A 23,632-nucleotide genomic window follows, 5' to 3' on the forward strand; every position below is an offset into this window, starting at 1 on the left:
CAGATAGAAGTCTATTATATCTAAACCTCAGTGTTTCAGATGTCTTGGGGTGACACTTGCTGGGGGAAGGGCTGGCGGCACAGCATGCTCACTTATATGGGAGTCCTGCTAGGCTTATGGCCAGACAAATGAAGGTGTTACATTTAGTTTTTTAAATTTGTTACTGGGCTTGGCCTTACCATGGTCATTTGTGGAGTCTGACTCATAATGAATGCTGTGCTGTTCTTGGTCTTGGCACTAGCATCTCCTCTGGTATTTGGAGACCAACAGAGGGGCTAGGTATGCCTCAGCAGAAAGAGGCAAAGCCAGCAACCTGTATCCAGATGATAGAATTTGAGGCATCTCAAAAATTTATAATCCACCCGCATCTGTTTCTAAATTTAAAAGGACACTTCCTCCTTGTTTCGAGTTCAGCTGGAGGTCAGTGCACTGGTGAGAGGGAAGGGGTTCATCAAGAGGTTAGAGGGTGCTGCATTTAAAGACAAGGCACATTTTAGCATTCATAAATTGGGTAGGGTGCAGTGCCATACTAAAAAAAAGCCTAGCAGTAAACACTAAATCATTTAGTGAATTGGTTTTAGAAAGATGGCTGCTGACATTTTGTTCTCCTCTTTCATTGCATAGCTCATGCTCTTAGCAATATCTTCCTGCAAAAGAGAGAAAAAAGAAAATAGCTGTAAATAAGCATATCTGTCTAAGGGAATAGTATTACATGTTGCTATTCTTTGACCATGTACCTGTCACCTCAAATGGTACTGTAGGCGCAGCTATTTTGTGGGCTGTACTAAATTTTCTAAGGTATACTTTAAAAATGTTCATATGCAATGTTTTATCCTCTGAAACTAGGAATGGGACAAAAGCTGAACTGTGGTATAATGGAGTTTGGAGATCATTTTATTATCTTTGTATGCTTGCATCCTGACCTTTTCTGCGCAGTCAGATGAATGATAGCTTTGGCGGGTTCACCAGGATGTTAAAATGTACATTTAATATCTGAATCAAGAATGTTCTTCCACAGATAGAGAAGACAAATAACAGCTGGATATTTTCATCATTGACCCATATAAATGTTAATTCCGCCATACGGACCCTCTTTTTTGTTTTAGTTGATAGGTTTAGTTATACTTAGGTCACAAGCCACCGCAGATGTGAGGGAATGTAGTCATAAAGGGCCTGGTTCAGAGGTGGACATGAAGCAGTAGCGGCTACTGTAAAATTATCTATTATCAGAACGTAGAAGCTCAAACCACACAGACTCTGCAACAGTCCAGTCATCTATATAAAGAGCTCTGCACAATGCTGGGCTGTATTTGATGGTGGCTTACAGAGGTCATTGCTTCAAATGAAGCACATTAAAGCTCATCTGGCATTAGTATGGGGGCCTGGATACAATGTGGGAAAAAGTGTTATGGTCACACATGAAGAAAATTGAACTTTTTCAAAATCTCAAAGCAATATTTGTGACTACCCACACATAAAGACACCGTATATGTTGTAAAGTATTGTAGGGGCAACAGTATCCTGAGAATGAATACAAATATCTAATCTTATTCCCTGAATATAACAGTATATGCAGTTTGTAAGTCACAAAATAAGTCTATATAACTGTAGCACAGGTACCCGTGAAAACAGAACTTCCTAACACCATTAGAGTTTTCAAAAATGTCACCTCTTTTTGCACAAGGTCTGAAATGAGGTCAGAACATCTCTAGATCCCTCACTTAGCTCACAGATGGACCCAGAATTCACAACCTGTCAGATATGTGAATAGTTTATAGGCTGCTTTCATGAATGACACTCGCTACACAAAAAAACAACATATATTTTTAAAGCAGAGAGATTTAAAAGTAGTAGTAGTAGTGCGAACAACACCAGAATTAGCTCCATAGATTTCCTATTATACTGATACTACTAGATTGTAAGCTCCTCTGAGCAGGGCCTTCTTCCCTCCTGTTGTCAAAGCCCACTTCTCTTCACATTTCACTCACAGCTCTTCTATACTCCAACACTCAGTGACCATCTTTGAGCGCATACTCATCTCCATCATTGGCTTCAAGCCTCTAGTTGTATGTTGATTGAGTCCTCACTACTTACATTTAAGCTGTAATGTGTATTGATCTGTGGCGCTCTTTATTTGTACTGTATTTTTGTTATTTATTCAATGTTATGCCAAGCTTTGTCTCCCTGTATTGTTCCTTTGTACGGCACTGCGAAACACTTATGGCGCTTTATAAATAAAATTATAATAATAATAATACTGTACCCTCAATTTACTTTTTGTGCATTTAAATATTGCTAAGAGGAATCATTAGGACAATGCTGCAGTCTCTTCCAATGCTACTTTTTTTAAACATGCAATCTGCATACGTCTCCAAAGCTACCCACAGGGACAGTCCAATGGCTACTAGCTTCACCCCTTCCCCCCACAGTGCAGGTTCTCAAACTTGGTCCTCAGGATCCCACACAGTGCATGTTTTGCAGGTCTCCTCACAAAATCACAAGTGAAGTAATTAGCTCCACCTGTAGATCTTTTAATATGGGTCAGTCAGTAATGAATGCACCTGTACACCTACCGTTGACCTCGAAAATGTGAACTGTGTGTGGTCCTGAGGACCGAGTTTGAGAACCCCTGCCCTGCAGTAACAAAAAACACACATTGGCCTCAACAAAGGGAGAAAAAAACACTTAATGGCATCACATGAAAAAAAATCCACATATTTCATACCTCACAAAAGATTTATTAAGCCCGGTGAAGTGATAAAGTGGCCAGGGATAACGCAGCAGCCAATTGGCTCATAACTGCCATTTTTCTAACCCAGCCAGCTGATTGGCTGATGTGTTATCATCTGACAATGTATCACTTCACCAGGCTTAATAAATCTGTCCAAGAATGCTCTATTCCTGGACTTCCCTCTTAATTTATGATTACCATCACCTGTGATCATACGCCTTTCTTATCAATGAACCTGTTTTAATCAGATGATGGCAATCATGAATTAGGAGATAGGTCCAGGAGGTGGACTTTTGAATTTATCTTTCAATTATGATTTTTGACCCCCACAGAAAAAACAATAAAGACACACATTGGCCCCCCCCGCGGTGAAAAAAACTCACATTTAGCCCAGTTGTAGGTTATACACTATTCGGTACAATTTACCTAGCACGGCGCCCACGATGTCCATCGCGGTCATCGGGTGTAAAAAATCGCGGGCATCGCATGCACTACAGTAATGGGTGCGACGCGACCGACGCGATATCCGCGATTTCCCATAGGGATCAATGTTAAATTTTTCAATGGACGCGATTTTTCAGTTCAATGCCTCAATGCCCCCGATTTTGCCATAGGAAACAATGTTAAATGGGCCACAGAGCCCAAATAGGCACCCTTAGCAGTGAAATGTCCCCCACAATTGTTAACGACACCCCACGATCCACGCGAACCCGAAGCGTGGCGAGCGCAGCGAGCCCGCAAGGGGCGGCGGTACGCGTCCTCCGACCTTTTCATACCTACACTATCCACGTCGGCGTGGAGTTGAGAATAGAATAGTGTGGCCAGCGCAGCGAGCCACCGAGCCTGAAGCGTGGCGAGTGCAGCGAGCCCCGCGAGGGGACGCGGATACCTTCACAGGTAAACGCGGCCCTACGCGGGCTTCACAGGTATCCGCCTCCCCTCGCGGGGCACGCTGCGCTCGCCACGCTTCGGGCTCGCTGCGCTCGCCACACTATTCTATTCTCAACTCCACGCCGACGTGGATAGTGGGGGTATGAAAAGGTCAGAGGACGCGTACCGCCCATCGCGGGCTCGCTGCGCTCGCCACGCTTCGGGTTCGCGTGGATCGTGGGGTGTCGTTAACAATTGTGGGGGACATTTCACTGCTAAGGGTGCCTATTTGGGCTCTGTGGCCCATTTAACATTGTTTCCTATGGCAAAATCGCGGGCATTGAGGCATTGAACTGAAAAATCGGGTCCATTGAAAAATTTTACATTGATCCCTATGGGAAATCGCGGGCATCGCGTCGGTCACGTCGCACCCGTTACTTTAGTGCATGCGATGGACGCGATGCCCGCGATGGGCGCCGTCCTAGGTAAAAAGTACCCACTATTCAGTTGCAGCTGCTACTACACAATTATGCTAATACATCCTGTCAGCTTCTGTGATTTGAACACACAGCATCGGGTCACTTTGCATGACCTTCAGGTTACTCAGGAGGAGTCCATACAGACCAATGAGTCAGACCTGAGTGCCTTGTTCCATAAAGTCCAGTCCAGTGGGACCGATTTATTGATTGATTGCCATCACAACTGAGACAGCTGACAATGAAGATCTATTAACGATCAGTTCAGAGCTAATTTGAGCACAGTCCACTCTGCATTTATATCCTGTTTGATTTTAATACAGGCTACCATTGTCACTATGGTTGATGTCACCCAGTGAAAATAGTGCCCAATACCTAGGCATGACGGCCCAGAGATACTGAGCTGCCCTCAGAGACTCTTTCTGTACTGCTCTCCTTTTAGTGTCAGCTCCTTGGAATACAGATGTGAGTATATATGAGTGGTATGGACAGTTTAGGACTAAGCAGGGAATGAAGGGTGCATCATGGACTGCATTGGTAGGATTCCAAGCTTAAAGGGAGGGATGAGCAACCATAAGGGGTGTGGCCATTCACCATAGAGGGACTTGGCCAACCATTAGAAAGGACATATAAAAGTATTGAGAATCTGTATACAGGGAATGTCTGGAGCACTCACAGTATTTTGATTGGCAGCAACGTTAATCAAGTTTCCATAGAAATAAACCAAGTATCCAAGTTCATCCATGACCCTGCAACAGAGGCTCTCGAGGAGTGGGGCCCTGTACATCTGTGGGGTAGTCTCACCCTGAGTATGGACCTCATACAGAGGGACTTTAACCCCAGCTTGCATAGCGTATTTTACAGGAAAATGTCAAATGCGTGTGTCACCCTCCCTCATGGAAAGGACGGTATGGGGCATTCTAACCAAGACCAAGTACAGTAAGCTCATGTCCTTACAGATACAAAGCATACTGGGCATATATGCATAGGGAAGCTGTACTGTGTGCCGGTGGTCAAGGGCAGGTTCAATTGCTGATTTATTAGTGTAAAACTTTGCAGTGTGGTAGGAGAAACCAGCTCATTGTGTAATTCATGTGCGTGTAGAGATGCGGGGTATTGGAAGAAGCTGCAGTTAGAATGATATATATACTGTATGACTTTAGTCACAGAATATCTTTCCAATTTACAGGCACTTCAGGTCACATGGGACAATTACACATAAATAAGAGGTTTTCCTGCAGGGCTGGTTCCACAGCGACGATTGTATATCACCAGCCCTAACATCATGTAATTGCATCTGCTCGGCATGGAAGGTTACAGTTGTATACTGTTGCCATCAGCATCCCTGTTATTCTTGTCATCTCACCTCTGATTAAGGAGCCAAGGGGTGTGTGCTATTAAATATACTACAGAAAAGCATAGTGTTATGGGATAGCAGGAGCTTGTTCAGAAGTATGTATATATTTAAAACAAAATCAGATCAAGTCAGCGGACCAAGTTATATTATTATTATTATTATTGTTGTGGTTGTTTTTTTTCCATTGCTTCTTGTTTTAATGTTATTTCTTGTTATAATGATTTTTTTTTTTTTAATTCCAGAAATATTTGGGTTTATGTAGTCAGGTAGGGGCCATTGGATTGACATGCATTATGGCGACCACAGAAAGTAGGCGTGGCTTAGGTTGAGACCTCAAATAGGTCGACATATAAGGTCAACATGGATGGAAAGTCGACACAAGCATTAGGTCGACAGTCAAAAGGTCGAAATGGGTTTTTCACTTTTTTTGTCCCGAATGTCGACATGGTGAACATTGGCCCCGACAGATCGCTCAGCAAAATCTCTACACACGAGTACATCCAAACATTAAAAGAAATACATAACATAATATTGATCAGGCCCTTTTTTTGCTTTTTTCAAACCTCTATCATAAACTGAAATTTGATGGCTAAAAAAACAATGTAATAAACTATTTGTAGACCTTTCTTTGGAATAATAAGAGAGCTTGTCTGATCTGCAGCAGCTGTCTCCCAGTGGGGGATACAGCTTCCCGATATTTGTATATTATCATGCTGATACCTTGAGCAATGCAAAAGATTACATTAGTCTGATTACGTGTACCGGCGCATCCATGGCAAATTATACCACATGGCAATTTCATATCCTAGTGAGAGTTGTATTTATATCAACAGAATTCAAGTATATTAAGTGCAGATGTAGAAATTACTTTCAGTCTCTGGAGAAAAGATGTAGATGTGCGGTTAGTTATTAGTATAAAGGGTTGTAAGGTTCCATGCAAAGAAAACAAGTGATTAACTGGTAACAAAATGAATGTAGTAATTGTCATGTACCACTTTGCACCAGCTAATGAAGGAAGAGTCCTTACTTGGATATCATATTTGGACAAACTCAGAGATTGTTGTTTTTTTTCTGCATGAATATTAAAAGACAATTTAATTTAATGTCTTTTGGTTGGGTATTCTTTTTGTTGGTTGAAAGACAAAGGCCCTTATCCTGGTTCATTCGCAAAGGCAAATGCCTTCTCAAATGGACAAAACCATGTGCCCTGCAGGGTTGGGGGGGGGGGGGGGGGAGATGTAATTTGAGTTATTTTGTTTGCGTGCAGGGAAAATACTGACTGCTTTATTTTCACACTGCAATATAGATCTCACTTTGAAGTAAAACCCCACCTAAATCTAAATCTCTCTGCACAAGTAACATCTGCCCCCCTGCAGTGCACATGGTTTTGTCCATTTGAGAAGGAATTTGCCTTTGCGAGTCAACCAGAATAAGGGCCTCAGTGCAGATGAATGATATTGCTAATCTCTAAGCTAGGGTTCCATTTGTGCTGCCATGAGTGGACTTGCTTTCCCATAGAAGATATTGTGACGTGGATCAGTGGGTGCACACAGTACACATTTCATTGTGGTCTTATGTTTTGGATGTTAGGTTGGATAAAAACCTTTGATAAATATTACTATGACCAGACTCAGCATATCCTGAACAACATGGTAGTGAAGCTGCAAGAGGACCCACGCCGGAAGTTCATCTGGTCAGAGATCTCCTTCTTTTCCAAGTGGTGGGACAACATCAATTCCCAGAAGAGGGCAGCAGTCCGCAGGTAGCTGCCAGGGTTTCTGCAATAGGGTGTTAGTTATGCATGAAGTTTAGGATTTCCATGCATGAGTCCATTATAAGCATATCATGTCTGCTGCTAGTGTAAATGCCAATGGTATTTGCTTATTATTGCTTATTTTAAGATACAAATCGGATCTTTTGTTTCTAGCATGCATATGTTATTTCTGTGGTATTGGTCAGATAAGTGGTGGTGCAACAAACGGATTCGGTATGAAATCCCGACGGTCAAAATCCCGAATGGGTCATAATACCGACAAGGACAAAATCCCGACATTTAAAATCCCGACAAGGTCAAAATACCGACATATAGAATGTACAGGTGAAACAGTCAACATGACTTTCCGTCGACAGGTCGACATGGGTTTTTTCACTTTTTTCCTGAATGTCCACATAGTCGACATGGACACAGTTAGAAGTGAATCGCATAGCTCGCTTCGCTCGCAATGCTTCGGGCACGGTGCCTCGCTGTGCTCGGCACACTATTTTATTCTCCCACCACGCCTGTCGGCACATGTCGGGTCAAAAAACAGTGAAAAAACCCATGTCGACCTTGGGACCTGTCGACGGAGATACATGTTGACTGTTTCACCTGTACATTCTATATGTCAGTATTTTGACCCTGTCGGGATTTTAACAGTCAGGATTTTGTCCTTGTCGGGATTTTGTCCTTGTCGGGATTTTGTCCTTGTCGGTATTATGACCCATTCGGGATTTTGACCATCGGGATTTTGACTGCATCCCGCAACAAACGCCCCCCTTCTTCACATCCCCACACAACACTTCTGTCTATTGCTTCATATCTTTCACAATAAAACATATATTTCACATCCCATCCAGAGGCAAATATACAGGGATTTTCACTATGTTTTATGTGCTGGGGCTTGAATTGCACTGAAGAATACTTGGCTTAAGTGCAACTACAGATAGCAGGTCCAGGAAACATTTTCCTTATGCCCGCTGCAATGTACACCATCCAGAAGATGTCCACCTCGCAGCACACTAGCCAGTATACATTGCCCAGAAACAGTAAAGCCCTATGTATTCTACTGAGCCATGAACTGGGGACCAAATATAAGGGACATTTATATATTGGAATTACCTTTTCAGTACATCAGCGCAGTAGATACGGGGCACTGATGGGAAAGGGGGCCCCCACCTGCAGATGCTCTGTGTCTAAGTACAGGCTGTGGGAAAACATGGGACTCTTGTTCGTTTTGCTGGCTCTTTCACATTTTTGGCTTGTGAGCTTACTACACCAATTCAGAGATTAAAGTCCTTTCACTGCTGTTGTATTTTGTGGGGATTATTACAGAAATAGTATGAAACAAAACATTGGCTCTTTCATGCTTGGTAAGGTCTATAAGGGAACGATTTTACCTAATAGAGCAGTGTGTATTTAGCTAACATTCATGCACTGGCTGATTTTCTATAAATTAGACCAGGGGTAGCCAACTCCAGTCCTCGAGAGCTACCAACAGTTCACGTTTTCCAGCCCACCCTGCAGGTGCACTCATTACTCACTGATACATTTTAAATGATCCACAGGTGGAGCTAAATACTTCACTTGTGGGGTCTGGGACGGATATTAGACAGACCGGTACTTGTGAGTTATCCGGGCGTCCGATTTTGTACTTACGATTTGCATGCGATTTGCATGCGATATCGCATACGATATCGCATACGATATCGGATCCGATTTGCGATTTACATGCGATTTACATGCGATTTAGCATGCGATTTGCATCAGATTTGCTATTCATTTCATTACCCCACTATCCCCAAAGTCTGTCTATCAACGTGAACCCGAAGCGTGGCGAGCGCAGCGAGCCCGCGAGGGGCGGCGGTACGCGTCCTCCGACCTTTTCATGCCCTACTATCCACTAGGGCGTGGAGTGAGAATAGAATAGTGTGGCGAGCGCAGCGAGCCACCGAGCCCGAAGCGTGGCGAGCGCAGCGAGCCCCGCGAGGGGACGCGGACACCTGTGAAGCCCGCAAGGGCACGCGGATACCTGTGAAGGTGTCCGCGTCCCCTCGCGGGGCTCGCTGCGCTCGCCACGCTTCGGGCTCGGTGGCTCGCTGCGCTCGCCACACTATTCTATTCTCACTCCACGCCCTAGTGGATAGTAGGGCATGAAAAGGTCGGAGGACGCGTACCGCCGCCCCTCGCGGGCTCGCTGCGCTCGCCACGCTTCGGGTTCACGTTGATAGACACACTTTGGGGATAGTGGGGTAATGAAATGAATAGCAAATCGGTACTTGTGAGGCTCCCGATTTTGTACTTACGATTTGCATGCGATTTGCATGCGATATCGCATACGATATCGCATACGATATCGGATCCAAAATCGGACGCCCAGATAACTCACAAGTACCGACAGACCTTACATCGACAGCCATTACATAGACACCATTAGTTCGACAGCTCAATAGGTCGACATGGTTTTAGGTCGACATACCATTAGGTCAACATGTCATTAGGTCGACAGGTCGTTAGGTCGACAGCTCATTATGTCGACAGCTCATTAGGTCGACATGTTTTTAGGTCGACACTGCCATTAGGTCGACAGTGTCTATGTCGACAGTCAAAAGGTCGACATGGGTTTTTTCACTGTTTTTTGGCCGAAATGTCGACACAGTCGACATGGACACAGTTTGAAGTGTACCGCAGCCCCTCGCATCGCTCGCTTCGCTCGCCATGCTTCGGGCACGGTGCCTCGCTGCGCTCGGCACACTATTTTATTCTCCCACCACGCCCTAGTGGATAGTAGGGCATGAAATACCGCCTGTCGGCTCAAAAAACAGTGAAAAAACCCATGTCGACCTTTTGACTGTCGACATAGACACTGTCGACCTAATGGCAGTGTCGACCTAAAAACATGTCGACCTAATGAGCTTTCGACCTAACGACCTGTCGACCTAATGACATGTCGACCTAATGGTATGTCGACCTAAAACCATGTCGACCTATTGAGCTGTCGAACTAATGGTGTCTATGTAATGGCTGTCGATGTAAGGTCTGTCTAACAATAGTCCGGATACCCACTTGTGATTCTGTGAGACCTGGAAAATGTTAACTGTTGGTAGCAGTGGCGTAACTAAAGGGCCGCAGCCCCCGCGGTGGCGGGGAGGCGCCGGGGGTCTGCGGGCGCTGTTGTTTCTTCGCCAGCTCCCCACTGCTTGTGGGTGCAGCGGGGAGCTGGCAGGGGGGTCCGTGCGGCGCGGGGGTACCTGTGGTCAGGGACTCGGGAGAGCCTGGAGGTCCCTGCGGCGCTGATTATGAGTTGCCGGGGTCCCTGCAGCAAAGTGGAAATACTGCGTTACCGCCGTGCGGCGGCGTGGGAAGCACGTCTAACTTTGAAAACACTGGCCGCGGCCGCACACTGATTGGCTGAGATTCAGCCAATCAGCATGCGCCCAGTGTTTTCAGAGTCAGAAGTGCTTCCCGCGCCGCCGCACGGCGGTAGCGCAGTATTTCCACTTCGCTGTAGGGACCCCGGCAACTCATAATCAGCGCCGCAGGGACCTCCAGGCTCTCCCGAGTCCCTGACCACAGGTACCCCCGCGCCGTACGGACCCCCCTGCCAGCTCCCCGGAGGGGGGGTCTTGTCTTTTAACGGGGGGGGGGGGGGGCGCCGATATTGTCCCGGCGGGGGGGAGCAAAATTTTCTGTTACGCCACTGGTTGGTAGCTCTTGAGGACTGGAGTTGGCTACTCCTGAATTAGACTATATTTATTGCAATTACAGTCCTATACATTAGACCCTTATCAGATCGCTTGCTCTGTGTGTTTTCTCTCCATAGGTTAGTTGCTAATGGTCAACTGGAAATGACTAGCGGTGGATGGGTGATGCCTGATGAAGCCAACACTCACTACTTTGCCATGATCGACCAGATGATAGAAGGGCATCAATGGCTAAAGAAAAATATTGGTATGGGGTGATAATTTGGGTTTTCTCTTTTGCTACAGTACTTGGCAAATGGTGTCAGAGTATCTTAAAAATAAGTAATTTTTCTTAATTATTGGTTTCACTTAATATACAGGTGTTAATCCAAGGTCAGGATGGGCAGTGGACCCTTTTGGACACAGTTCTACCATGCCTTACCTTTTGAAGCGCTCCAACCTAACCAGCATGCTGATCCAACGGGTGCATTACTCTATCAAGAAACATTTTGCAGCCACTCGAAGCCTGGAGTTTATGTGGAGGCAGACATGGGGTATGTGCCATTTTTGTAGCAATAGTTATCAACATGTGGTTTGGGAGATGCCTACTATAGATGGCATACAGTATGTATTGCTTGGCTGTGTATTGACCAGCACAACCTTCTTCACAACAGCACTACAATATTTAATAAGAGCAACATTGGAACTTGTCAGATTTTCTAGTTGTTGTTGCAGTCTTGGTTGCATGTTACGTTCTGTTGGTAGTCTCCAACTTTAGTAAATATTTTTTAATCCCGAGGCAAAAAAAGTTACGTATTTGCAAATGGTGACGATATCAATGAAATCCAAAAGTAGAGCATGTAAAGTTTTTTGCTTTTCATATTTCTTTTTTATTACGATCCAATTTCAGACCCTGATTCCAGCACTGATATCTTCTGCCACATGATGCCTTTTTACAGCTATGATGTTCCTCACACCTGTGGCCCGGACCCAAAAATCTGCTGCCAGTTTGATTTCAGGCGCTTGCCAGGAGGCAGAATCAATTGTCCTTGGAAAACTCCGCCAAGACCCATCACAGAGTCTAATGTTGCTGAGCGGTAAGTGGCGTGGTTCAGGGAGATTACTTACCAACATAGTGCAAAAGGGATCGTAAGGGACAGCCGGTTCCTGACTCGTATGGGTTGATTACTTGTACAAGGACAAAGTTTGCTACAGAATGAAACATCATTTTTAACCCTTGAGTGCCAACATCTCTGTGCGAGATGTGCAAAATATCAGCTAAAAATGACAACGTCGCTCATATTCGTTATATAAATTCAAATAAAATTTACAAAATGTTTGTGTGGCAATTTTCACACCGATTTTGACAAATTCACTTGGCACTCAAAGGGTTAAGGAATTAGAGATGTATTCTCGAGACACTATCGTCGCAGTTCCATGTAACCCCGCTTTTTTCATATGAAATATCTTGGTCTTAAGGTGTCATGAGATAAAAATGCTTCATCGGAGTATACTGATTATTTTAATTTGTGACATTTGTGTGCGACTGAGTCTAAATCTGTGTAGGAAGTGCTATGATGCAGCGGCCATGGCTGTATCTCGTGCCAAGTTCTGTTGTGCTTCATCTGCAACTTTGTACATATTTTAAATGAATTCCTACTGTATGTAGCCCGGCATTTCTAGTACAGATTTTCTCGTGTTCCGGGGAATCTGTAGTGTGAATAAGATGCAGATTTAAGGATAAAGTTGCTACTATATACTGCTCATCGTGGCTTACTCGTGCCAGTCGTCTCGCGCTGCGCGGCGTATTAAGGTTAGAGGTATGAGAACACATTTTTATATAGAAGCCTGTCTGAAACCAGTATGGTGCACTACAATATTTTTCACATATGAATGTGTGTGTGTGTGTGTGTGTGTATCCTGCTCAGAACTAACATTAGTATCAGCCACTTAATACAAACCTTTTGAGAGTTGCTATTTTCAGAGTCTGGTATCCTTGTAGAAGGCATTACAAGGTTGAGTCACCTCTAAGAATAGTTATATAAGCAGTATTCAAGTATTATTCTTAAATTAATTAATTAAAACCCAAATCTAAACAGACAGATAGTTTTCTATCATGCACATCTCTATATGTTCCTCAAAAGCCTCTCACCTCCCCCTGTGTCCCTCCAGCTGCCTCTCACCTCCCACTTTGTCCCATCAGCAGCCTCTCACCTCCTCCTGTGTTTCACTCCCTCCAGCAGCCTCATACCTCCCCATGTCCTTTTGCACTAGTGTGCCTGCTCCTCTTCGCAGCTCCTCACTGCAGCACTGTGACTAGGGATGCCAATCCTGGGGCATTTTTTCAATCCCGGAATTCCCAGGATTGAAAAATGGCCAATCCTGGGATTGGCTTCCCGAATGCAAAAACCCGCCCCAACCGCCTGCATATTTACTTACAGGTGCGGTGCGGCCGGGTGGATGCAGCCTGGGTGTGTAGGTGGGATGATGCAGCCTGGGCGGGTGGACGTCGGGCGATGTTACGGCGGTCCGGGAAGAGGGGAATCATGCAGGCAGCCTGGGTGGGAGGGTGGCCGGTTTCTCATGGAGGCGGCGGGAGGTCAGTGCAGTGCGCACAGGACGAGGCGGCTGTTGTGTGGCCTGCGCAGCATGACCTCTGACACCGTCACACTGAGCAGAGCCGCACTGCCCGGGACGGGAGAAGCCGGGCAGCGTCTGAGCACCAGCTCAGATGCTGCCCGGCATTAGACTGCGCAGTCTAAGCCCGAAATCCCGGGAATGGAAACTCCAATCCTGGGATTGAAATCCCGGCGTTTTAGGGGCCAAATCCCGGGATCCCGCCGATGGGATTGGCCACCCTAACTGTGACATCATGACGTTACACTATGCACTAATCCAGTTACCTATACTATACACACACACATACACACACGCTTTAATCCCTGCTTAAAATGGTTAAGCATCACACCTGTTACCTTTGTAAAGATGTATCTTGGATTTGGATATCTCAGTGTGTCCTGACGTGAAGTTCTTCTGCACAAGTGGTCAAGTGAATTGACTTGTACAGGAAGCTGTTGGGGGAATGCGTAGGTGAAAATGCAGGAGCCACTGTGATGATGTCTAATGCCAATAAAAATATTAGTAAACCTTTTCTAATTGTTCTTTACATGTTTTCTCATCTGCATATTCCTTCTTCTTGAAAGATGAAATAACAAATCACCTATGCAATAGTTACAGTATATTCAAATATAGGTTAGTTAATGCAATGCAGACCTCAATTGTAGCATAGATATTTTAGCAAATTGGAAAAAAAACCTTTGCAAAGACATCTTTGCTTTGTACCAACAGGGCAAATCTACTGTTGGATCAGTATCGGAAGAAGTCCAAGCTGTACCGCAGCAAGGTGGTCCTCGTGCCCTTGGGAGATGACTTCCGGTATGACAAGATCCAAGAGTGGGACGCTCAGTTCTTAAACTATCAGAAGCTGTTTGATTACATGAACTCACATCTGGAACTTCATGTGAAAGTAAGATTTTTTTCTTCATAAATGTATAGGGGATTATACAATCCAGGATCACGGCTGTCGATCCCTCCCGACAGCCGTGATCCTGGCCCGTTTGCGGTCTGATTGACTGCAGAACGACAGGTGGCGATCTGCGGCCGGGATCACGTCAATCCATGGCCGTTATCGGCAGAACGGGTCCGACAGCTTCTAAAGTTCTGCCGTGATCCCGCATCAATTCTGTCGCTAAAGACAGCATTGAATAGGGAGCCGCCGCTATTTCCCCCGTCCGAAATAGCGGCGGCAGGTTGCATACCCCACATAATCTCTTATATGAAATGTTCAGACTTGTACCAAATTACAAAGATCTTATTTCTGGTGGTCTGAAGGAGGCAATTACAAACTGTAGAGTTAATAATAAATGTCAACGATGGCTGAACAATATAAAAGCTGAACTATCACCTAGGCAGTGAGAGAAGCAGCATTGCCCCATCCATGCCCTAAACCCTGTGGGTTCTCCGTGCTGCTTTTATTTTTTATTTTCTATCCAGGTTCAATGTTTAGTTTCACAACCCAAACAATGTGCAAATGGGGGCTGTGGGCTGGAATACCTGTAAGAAGCCAAATCTAACTCCCCTTGCACATGTTACATCTGCCCCACCTGCAGTGCAGCATCATTTTGTCCATCTGCAAAAAGGGCAGCCTTGCTAACTGGTCTGAATCAGGCCCCTCTTATGCTAACAGCGTTGACTCCCTCTACAGGCCCAGTTTGGAACTTTGTCAGATTACTTTGATGCCCTTTACAAGAAGATGGGAGTGAATCCAGGAATGAAACCTCCTGACTTTCCTGTGCTTACTGGTGATTTCTTCTCCTATGCTGACCGAGAGGATCACTATTGGACAGGATATTACACCTCACGGCCTTTTTACAAGAGCATGGATAGAGTGCTAGAGTCACACCTCAGGTAGGAGCCCGGACCAATCATTTGTGCATCATTTTACCAATGTATTTGATGCTATTCCAATACATTACATGACCTAAGGTGTGTGACATTTTATGGAAGCTAGTTGTGTACCTCTGTAGACTACAGACTATTGTCATGTGTTTTCAAGAATTACAAGTGTCATTGTTTTATCCATTGTAACCCTACTGACTGCAGAGAGATACAGAAACAACCAGAGTCTAAAGCTGTGCACACATGGTGCGATACTGTACTTGTTCGAATCAATTGGGATAGAATCGCACGCAGCAGTGCACACATTTGACTTGGACTATATCGTACAGATTTGTACTATATAGAGCAGTATTCAATGAGAAAAATTCGCTGTGATTTCTGGAGAGTTTGTGCTTTTCACGCGGTGGAGAGAGGTTTTTTTTCTCCAAAGGCGAGCCACCCTATTCAATGTGAAATATTCTCCGTCTTTCTAAGTGATTCTCGCCGTCTCTCTCCGTGTAGAAATTCTCCATCTTTTGATGGAGAGCAGGAATGTGAACTTTTAAACTAAAAGGGTGTTTTTTTTAATTTTGGTGTAAAAAAATCAGGTTTTTTTTTCTGTGAAGGGCCATGTTATTTTTATTCATGTGCCTATAGCACATGAATATATATTTAATTTTTAAAAAAATATTTTTTTACATTTTTTTTTTTTTTTTTTTTTTACACAGTGCAGCCAGCAGGGGGCCGGAGCGCTCGAGCCGCTCATTAGATATTCATATATTCACTGCACCCGAAGCACGTTCGGGTACAGTGAATACTGGGTCCCCCGCTGGCTATAGGGGGGGCAGCCTGTGCTGCCTGGGTCCAGGGGAGCCCTGCTCCCCACCCCATATCCCCTGCAGCAGCCAAGAGAGACTTTAATCTCTCTTGGCTGCTACGTCCCCCGGCTCCCTGACAGCTCCCTGCCGCGGACGCTCGTCCGCTGCAGGGGTTAAGACTCGCCGCGAGTGGCGGCGAGTCTTAAAAACGTTGAATAGTGGGAGCAGGAGTGGCAGCGAGCCCTCCGGAACACGGAGAGTGCACGGCGAGCAAAAAAAAATGCTCGCTGTGCACGGAGAATATTTCCATTGAATACTGCCCATAGTCTTGCCTGCACAGTCTATTTCTCTCCGATTTACACTAAATGGTAATGTGCATCGGCATCGAATGTGGCTGAAACCCGTTCGATTTGATTTTGACAACATAGTCTAAATCGAAGGGAGTATATCACCATATGTACACAGCATTATTCATGTTTACAGGCTGTGTTTGAAAAAAAAACAGTAGCTGATTGGTTGGTACAGTACTTCATCTCGCTCCACTTAAAGTGCCCATACACGGTGCGTTTTTTGGGTGCGATGCGAGCTCCTGCGCACATCGCACAGCACAGAAAGTCTGTGCGGCCCATGCTTTTAGTATTAGATTGCATCGTATCTAGTACAAAAAGCACATTGTATGCTTTTTGTACTAGATACAATGCAATCTAGTACTAAAGTATGGAGTTCATCACACAGTGTATGGGCACCTTAAATCATTTTGATTTACAGTCTTGTAAACAAATACAAAGAAACTGATTGTGCTTAGATACAAAAGGAGGCAACAAAATAAAGTTTGTGTAACCCAACAGCTGACCAACAGACTGCTTTCAGGTTCCTTTTACTATAGACTACACTTATCACAAAATGTTAGAAAATACCAAATCCATTCGATAAGCTGAGGCCTTAGGTGCTGCAAGGGCGCAGCCTAAATGAAAAAGTAAACCCAATTTAATGTCCTGATTAGTATCCCCTTTGGTCAGCCCCCAAATCCTTCACCAGTTATACCATAAAGTGGTGCTGGAATTTAATTTAAAGAAGATCTGAGAGTAAGGGAACATCAAGTCTGTAATTACATATGTCCCTGCATGTGTAAAAACTCAAATTGTTTAGAATGACAGGAGTTGTTGGCATTGTTTTCAAATTAAGTTTAATATGTGTACTGTATATATTTTCTGTACAGTTTTATTATTATGGCTACAGAAGTGGTATGAAAAGGAAAAAAGGGACTGGTAGGGTAAAGGAGAGGAAGTGCGGCTGTACTTTTTAGTGAACCATGACCAATAAGGGGTATACTGTTATACAGTAGGTTATGAATTCCTGTAACCAGAGTATTATCAGCAATATAGCCTTTACATTTAAGAGAATAATTTGTTTCAATCCATTTCCCTGTGAATATTAACCAGGTCCTGACCAGGGTGGAGCACAGGGAGGACCCAGGTGGGGGGCAGTGTAAACGGGTATGATGGATCATCCTACCCGACTCTCATTTACAGCAATGGGGGAGCCCAACCTCCAGACCGCAGCGTCCTGCTGTCAGTATGGAGGTTGGGTGGGGAGCACACACAGCCTCCGCTGCTGTCTGCTGTACTGCGCAGACAGCAGCGGAGCCAAGGAGGAGGTTAATGAATGCCCTGTGCAGCATCCATTCACCTCATGGACAGGGGCTAGGGAGGTGCACAGAAGCTGGGGGCAGCCCAGCAGCTTACCTTGGTGCTGGGCTTGCTCCCAGCACAGCAATTGGCGGTCCCGGCGCTTGGAGATTATATCATCTCCAAGCTCCTCCCTAGTTTACACTGGGGGTCGGCACCACAGTGTAAGCGGGGCAAATCCTGGATTGGAACCATGTTTGGATTGGAACCATGGATGTTGGTGTAAAAGAGGTATTACTCATTGCAGAAATGAGCTTACTAAACCTTCCTCCCAACCCCCCAATCCCCCTCCCCTCTCTCTCATGCACAAATCCTATTACCAGTACATGATTAGGAGCATTGGAAATAAATCACATTAACTCAGGAGTCTGGATTCACATGATTATTTACCGGAGATGACGGAAACTGTTGAACATTCTTTGATTTAGTCATAATATACCAAATATAAAATGTGTTGTTGATCTTGTAATTTTTTGGAACATATAGCAGAGTAGCAGACAATAATATTTGCATTAAATGAGATGTTAAATATTGTACACTCAAATTAGATATTTATTTATTTACAAGTAAATATTCCCTAGCGATAGTAAAGTGATTAACATTTAAAAACCTTATCAGCATCTCTGCAGCACTAATTGCTTTGCACAGCACAGCACAGCAATGCTGCTGTAACCAGGTTAATAGACAGTGGTCGCCGAGTTCTCCTCTGGAGCATACAGGAGAGACAGTGATGTGAGGGCACAAACTTCTGTCTTCTCAACTCATGTGATATATATGTTGGTGGGAATGTGCAACACTTCTGGATTTGTTATAAATAGCTTTAATAAAATACATGTTTGTTTTTCCTTGAAATATAGGAGAGGCATTCCTAAGGAATATTATATATATATATATATATATATATATATCTATCAACAAAACAATATCACTAACAATTTGCGCTAGATAAAAGGCGGTCGCCAATAACACTAGACCCCCTACTAGAGGGATCCACACAATCCAATACACAACCCAATAGTGTAATTCGGCGCCCATATATAATTTAACAGTATAATATGTTAAGTCTTTCCACTTAATGTAAAATTATCATCCAAGACTTCTTATTAAGTATAAAACATTTATTATAAAACATATAAAAAGCAAGTGCTCTTGGAAAAGAAGTATTCTCTTGAAATCAGGATCATAACCAAGTACCCGACGCATTTCGTCTCTCTGAGACTTCATCAGGGGTTTGATACTTATAGTATGGATCTTTTTTTTTTTTTTTGTATAACAATTTCTTTTATTTTGTATTTTCATAGTCAAATCTGAACAAAGTACAACAATGAGGGCACATGTCCCTCTCAGAAAAGAAAAAAAAGAAAATTAAATTGACAGTGATACATTGCTGAAATTGGTTACAATTTTGCCAATACATTTGTGTTTCATGTTGTCCATACAGTAAATTTTCTAATAAACATTTTATCTTGGCTCATTTTTGACCATTTGTCGTTCCTAACTCTTAATGCGTACTATATTTGCTGGATTCATATAATCAGTATACTATCATTCGATTATGTCTCAATCTATAGTGGTGACATGTCTAAGTAGTAATAGGAATCATTTATAATTTGAACATACCTATCTAACCTATCCCCTAAGTCAACTCCCCCCCTCCCCTCCCCCCTCCCCATTAACTACAGGACGGCTAAGGGTGATGAGCTACATTGATAGCGACCTATGTAGGTACCATGTTGTACCTTCAAACACTGTAAATATATGTTTCCGCGTGTCAGCATCCATATAATCGATGTATGTGCCCCATTTTTTGTGGAACTTTGCCACCCCCCTCTCAATATCTGTGATCGCGGCCCTCCGATCCATATATAATAACTGTAATAGCATTGCTTTAACAGCTGATAGGAAGGGTGGTGTTGATGATGTCCAGCATCGCAAGATAATTTTCTTTGCAACTGTCACCACTACTATCAAAAAGGAGTTTAACACTGTTTTTCTGCCTTGTAAATCCCAGTTGGCAAAGTTCCCCAAAAGCATCGCCAAGGGGTCTTTTTGCAAGTGTAAGTGGCATACTTCGTTGATAAAGTTCGCCACCTTGTCCCAGAATTTGCGTATTTTACCGCATTCCCACATATTATGGTAAAATGAGGCATTCGAGCTTTTACATTTCAAACATAGCCCCAGATCTCCTGGAACAAAATGTTTTCTTTGGGACTGAGAGATGTAGGCTCTATGCAGCGTTTTTATGTGGACCTCGTGGAGTAAGGCAGAATGTAGTATCTTAAGTGTTTTTTCTAATTGTTTTGTAATAAGTAGATGGGAGTTTATCTGGGGAACATCTATTGCCCACCTTGCTGCAGTCTCTGTCCAAATAGTGTCATACGTTACTGGTAGTAGATCTGGATATAAATATTTGAGCCTATATGGGCCTGTGGCGCTTAAAACGAATACAGAATGTAGTGGGTCTATGGTGGCCGGAGCCTTCACAGGGGTGGGCATGGACTGGGCGTAATGCCTGGCCTGAAGGTACATGAAAAACTCCCTGTGCTGTAGGGAGAATTTTTCTGTTAGGGCCTGGAACGTGAGCAGGGCACCCCCCGGATCATATATGTTGCGAATTGCCATTATACCTTTAGTTTTCCATCTGGAAAATCCTATTTCTAGCATGCCTGGTTTAAATTTAGGGTTACCCCAGAAGGGTGCATATTTCGTGGCCTGGTGGTTTCTGTGTAATTTCTTGTTTACAGTTAACCAGGTGCGGTATGTGTCAGCGAATAGTATATTTCCCAATGTTCCCTTGGGTAAATCTGACTTTGGAGCATAGTATGGATCTTTATAGAATTAAAGATGTTTCTGGCTTGTAAAGAAGTAGGAATAATGTATTCACACTGGATTTCCACTATTGGATATTCATAGGAACATAATGCTCCAGGCAGGTGAATCGAGCTTAGGTGAATAAGGGTAGCCAATAAAGGCAAAATTCTTAATTTCTAACCTCCAATGAGAAATTCCTTAATTAACTCCTAGGTTTGAATCAATGATGTAAGTAAGCAGGTGTTTAGGCTTTAATTTTTCGGCCTCCAGAAAGGTGTTGCCCTTTGGATGTTGAAGAGTACACATGCTCAGGCTACACTAAGGGGATTTCTTTCTTCGCCCCCAAAAACTAGGAAGTGATTTTATCACCGTTCTGGAGGCCGAAAATATAAAGCCTAAACACCTGCTTACTTACAACCTTGCTTCAAACCTAGGAGTTAATTAAGGAATCTCTCATTGGAGGTTACAAATTAAGAATTTTGCCGTTATTGGCTACCCTTATTCACCTAAGCTCGATTCACCTGCCTGGAGCATTATGTTCCTATGAATATCCAATAGTGAATGGGATCACTTTTTTACTCATAATTGGTCCAGTTCTATTATTGAAAAGAAAATAAGAGAAAAAAATTCTCTAATTAAAGATCATTAACAGTAACTATTCTCGTTACACTTTGGAAATCCAGTGTGAATAAATTATTCCTACTTCTTTACAAGCCAGAAACATCTTTAATTCTATAAAGATCCATACTATAAGTATCAAACCCCTGATGAAGTCTCATAGAGAGACGAAACGCGTCGGGTACTTGGTATGATCCTGCTTTCAAGAGAATACTTCTTTTCCAAGAGCACTTGCTTTTTATATGTTTTATAATAAATGTTTTATAGTTAATAAGAAGTCTTGGATGATAATTTAACATAAAGTGGAAAGACTTAACATATTATACTGTCAAATTATATATGGGCGCCAAATAACACTATTGGGTTGTATGTATATATATATATATATATACAAAAATATTCCTTATGTGAAGCTTAGTTTTAATTGTTCGACTCATCGTTACAATGGGGGCTGATCCAGCTTTGATTGGACGAGGCTGCTCGCCCAGCAGGCAGTGTTTACCCGCTCACTAAGCAACAAAAGAATGCTCTTTAATGGGCAGACTTGAATCAGGCCCAATGTCATTACACCTTATGTCTGTGGTGTGTGTCACTAGCTCCTCAGTTAACTGGCTTATTCAGACAAAACTGGAACACTTATATATTCATACAGTAGCTCATAGAAGGAAGCTAGCCAAAATGCAAGTACTGCGCTTTCAAGACCCTGAAATGATCAATTTTACACTTTGTACCTGTTCTAGAGGGGCAGAGATCCTGTACAGTCTGGCAATCAATCATGCAAGGAGAGCTGGCTTGGAAAGCAGATACCCACTTTCAGATTATGCTTTGTTAACCGATGCCAGGCGTAACCTTGGACTCTTCCAACACCATGATGCCATCACTGGCACAGCAAAGGAAGCGGTGGTCATTGACTATGGTGTGCGGTAAGAACGAGCTACAGTGACTGGAACAGGCCATCAAACATTGTGTGTGCGTTTGTCTAGTTTCCACATGGAAATATATATTTTAACTGATTAGTGTCATACAGATGGGGTTATAATTTTTTATTAAATCAAGTGTTTTTTTATTATACTACTTTTAGAACCAGACTAGAAAACAAACAGACAAACGAAAACAAAAAAGCAAACAATACAATACACAAAAGTGTGCCTAATATTACATGTAACCTACATAATAAAAACAGATGGGGGTAAATTTACTCAAGTGTGGGTTTTAAGAAGTTGCACACTCAAAGCAGTAGACAGATAGACACAAATTGTAATTTATTTTTTTCAAATCATGTTTCAAATTAAAATATGAAGATAAACAAAGTGCATAGGCCATTTGCAGCCATAAGCTAGACAGACGCAAGTCAAAGGGTGGTAACCACATGAGACATATAGCAGATGTATTAAGCCTTAAAAAGAGATAAATGCGAAAGAGAAAAAGAGTGATAAATGTCCAGCCAATCAGCTCCTATCTGTCATGTTATAAACTGTGTTTGAAAAATGACAATTCGGGGTGGATTGGCTTTACATTTTGCACTCTTTATCACCCTCACGTTTATTTCTTTGTAAGGCTTAATACATCTGCCCCATTATGTGTGTCAAAGTGAGACTATGCAGACTATAAGAAAAATGTTGATGGGTTTGCTTAGGCTATGCAGAGCTGCGACATGTGACTACTATGGCAACCACAGTTGCATGTCACATGATGACAGTAATTAGTATAGAGGCATTTGCACACCTTTTTAAGTTTTGTGTATTGTAAATTCTTCCGCACGCATCTGCCTTCACATGACATGCTGGGCCCTGTCAGCCTGTGTAACCTCGAATTGTATTATGGTTTTAAAAAAAAATGAGTACATTAAAAAATAAAAGGATAGATAATGATTTGAAGAAAGACAGATGAGAAAAAGCTGGCTACTTAATGTGTACTTAAAAATAAACCTATGCGGAATTGCTGCTAAAATCTGTCTCTAGGCTAATGTTCATTTGTTTAATGGTAATGTATCTGCTCTTTGCCCCTAACCCTGATTTGTATCTGTCTGCATCTCTCTGCACGTCAAGTCTCTGCATGTTCATCTCTCTGTCCTATTTAGGTTACTCCATTCGCTGATGAATTTGAAACGCATTTTAATTAATGCAGCTCACTACCTCGTTGTGGCAGACAAGGAGAAGTATCACTATGATCATTCTGTGCCGTTCTTCAGCACGGTAATTATATTACGGACACAACAAGATAGTACTACAAGTCTGTTATTTAAATAGATTCATTTCAGTCATTTGAATTAATAAGTCCCATTGCTCCTTTCAATGAGAATACAAATAATGAAACACTGCTCAAGTCCACGTGTGGAAACGAGTCCATCACTGTAAACTATATAGTTTGCTATAGGTGGGCTACAG

General features: G+C 43.2%; 1 protein-coding gene across 3 annotated transcripts in view; it reads left to right on the forward strand.

The window, feature by feature from the left end:
* The window catches only part of MAN2A2 (mannosidase alpha class 2A member 2), a 280,528-nt gene that overhangs the window by 230,947 nt on the left and 25,949 nt on the right, over positions 1–23,632 (forward strand). For all 3 annotated transcript variants that reach the window (XM_083184110.1, XM_083184112.1, XM_083184111.1), the window contains 8 exons: positions 7,025–7,196; positions 11,014–11,141; positions 11,254–11,427; positions 11,784–11,970; positions 14,222–14,399; positions 15,138–15,340; positions 21,986–22,168; positions 23,326–23,440. In XM_083184110.1, coding sequence (XP_083040236.1) covers positions 7,025–7,196; positions 11,014–11,141; positions 11,254–11,427; positions 11,784–11,970; positions 14,222–14,399; positions 15,138–15,340; positions 21,986–22,168; positions 23,326–23,440 — 1,340 coding nt within the window. The remainder of the gene's footprint in view (positions 1–7,024; positions 7,197–11,013; positions 11,142–11,253; positions 11,428–11,783; positions 11,971–14,221; positions 14,400–15,137; positions 15,341–21,985; positions 22,169–23,325; positions 23,441–23,632) is intronic.

This window comes from Crinia signifera, chromosome 4 (assembly GCF_055691185.1).
Source record: "Crinia signifera chromosome 4, ASM5569118v1, whole genome shotgun sequence".
In the NCBI taxonomy this organism is placed as follows: domain Eukaryota; kingdom Metazoa; phylum Chordata; class Amphibia; order Anura; family Myobatrachidae; genus Crinia; species Crinia signifera.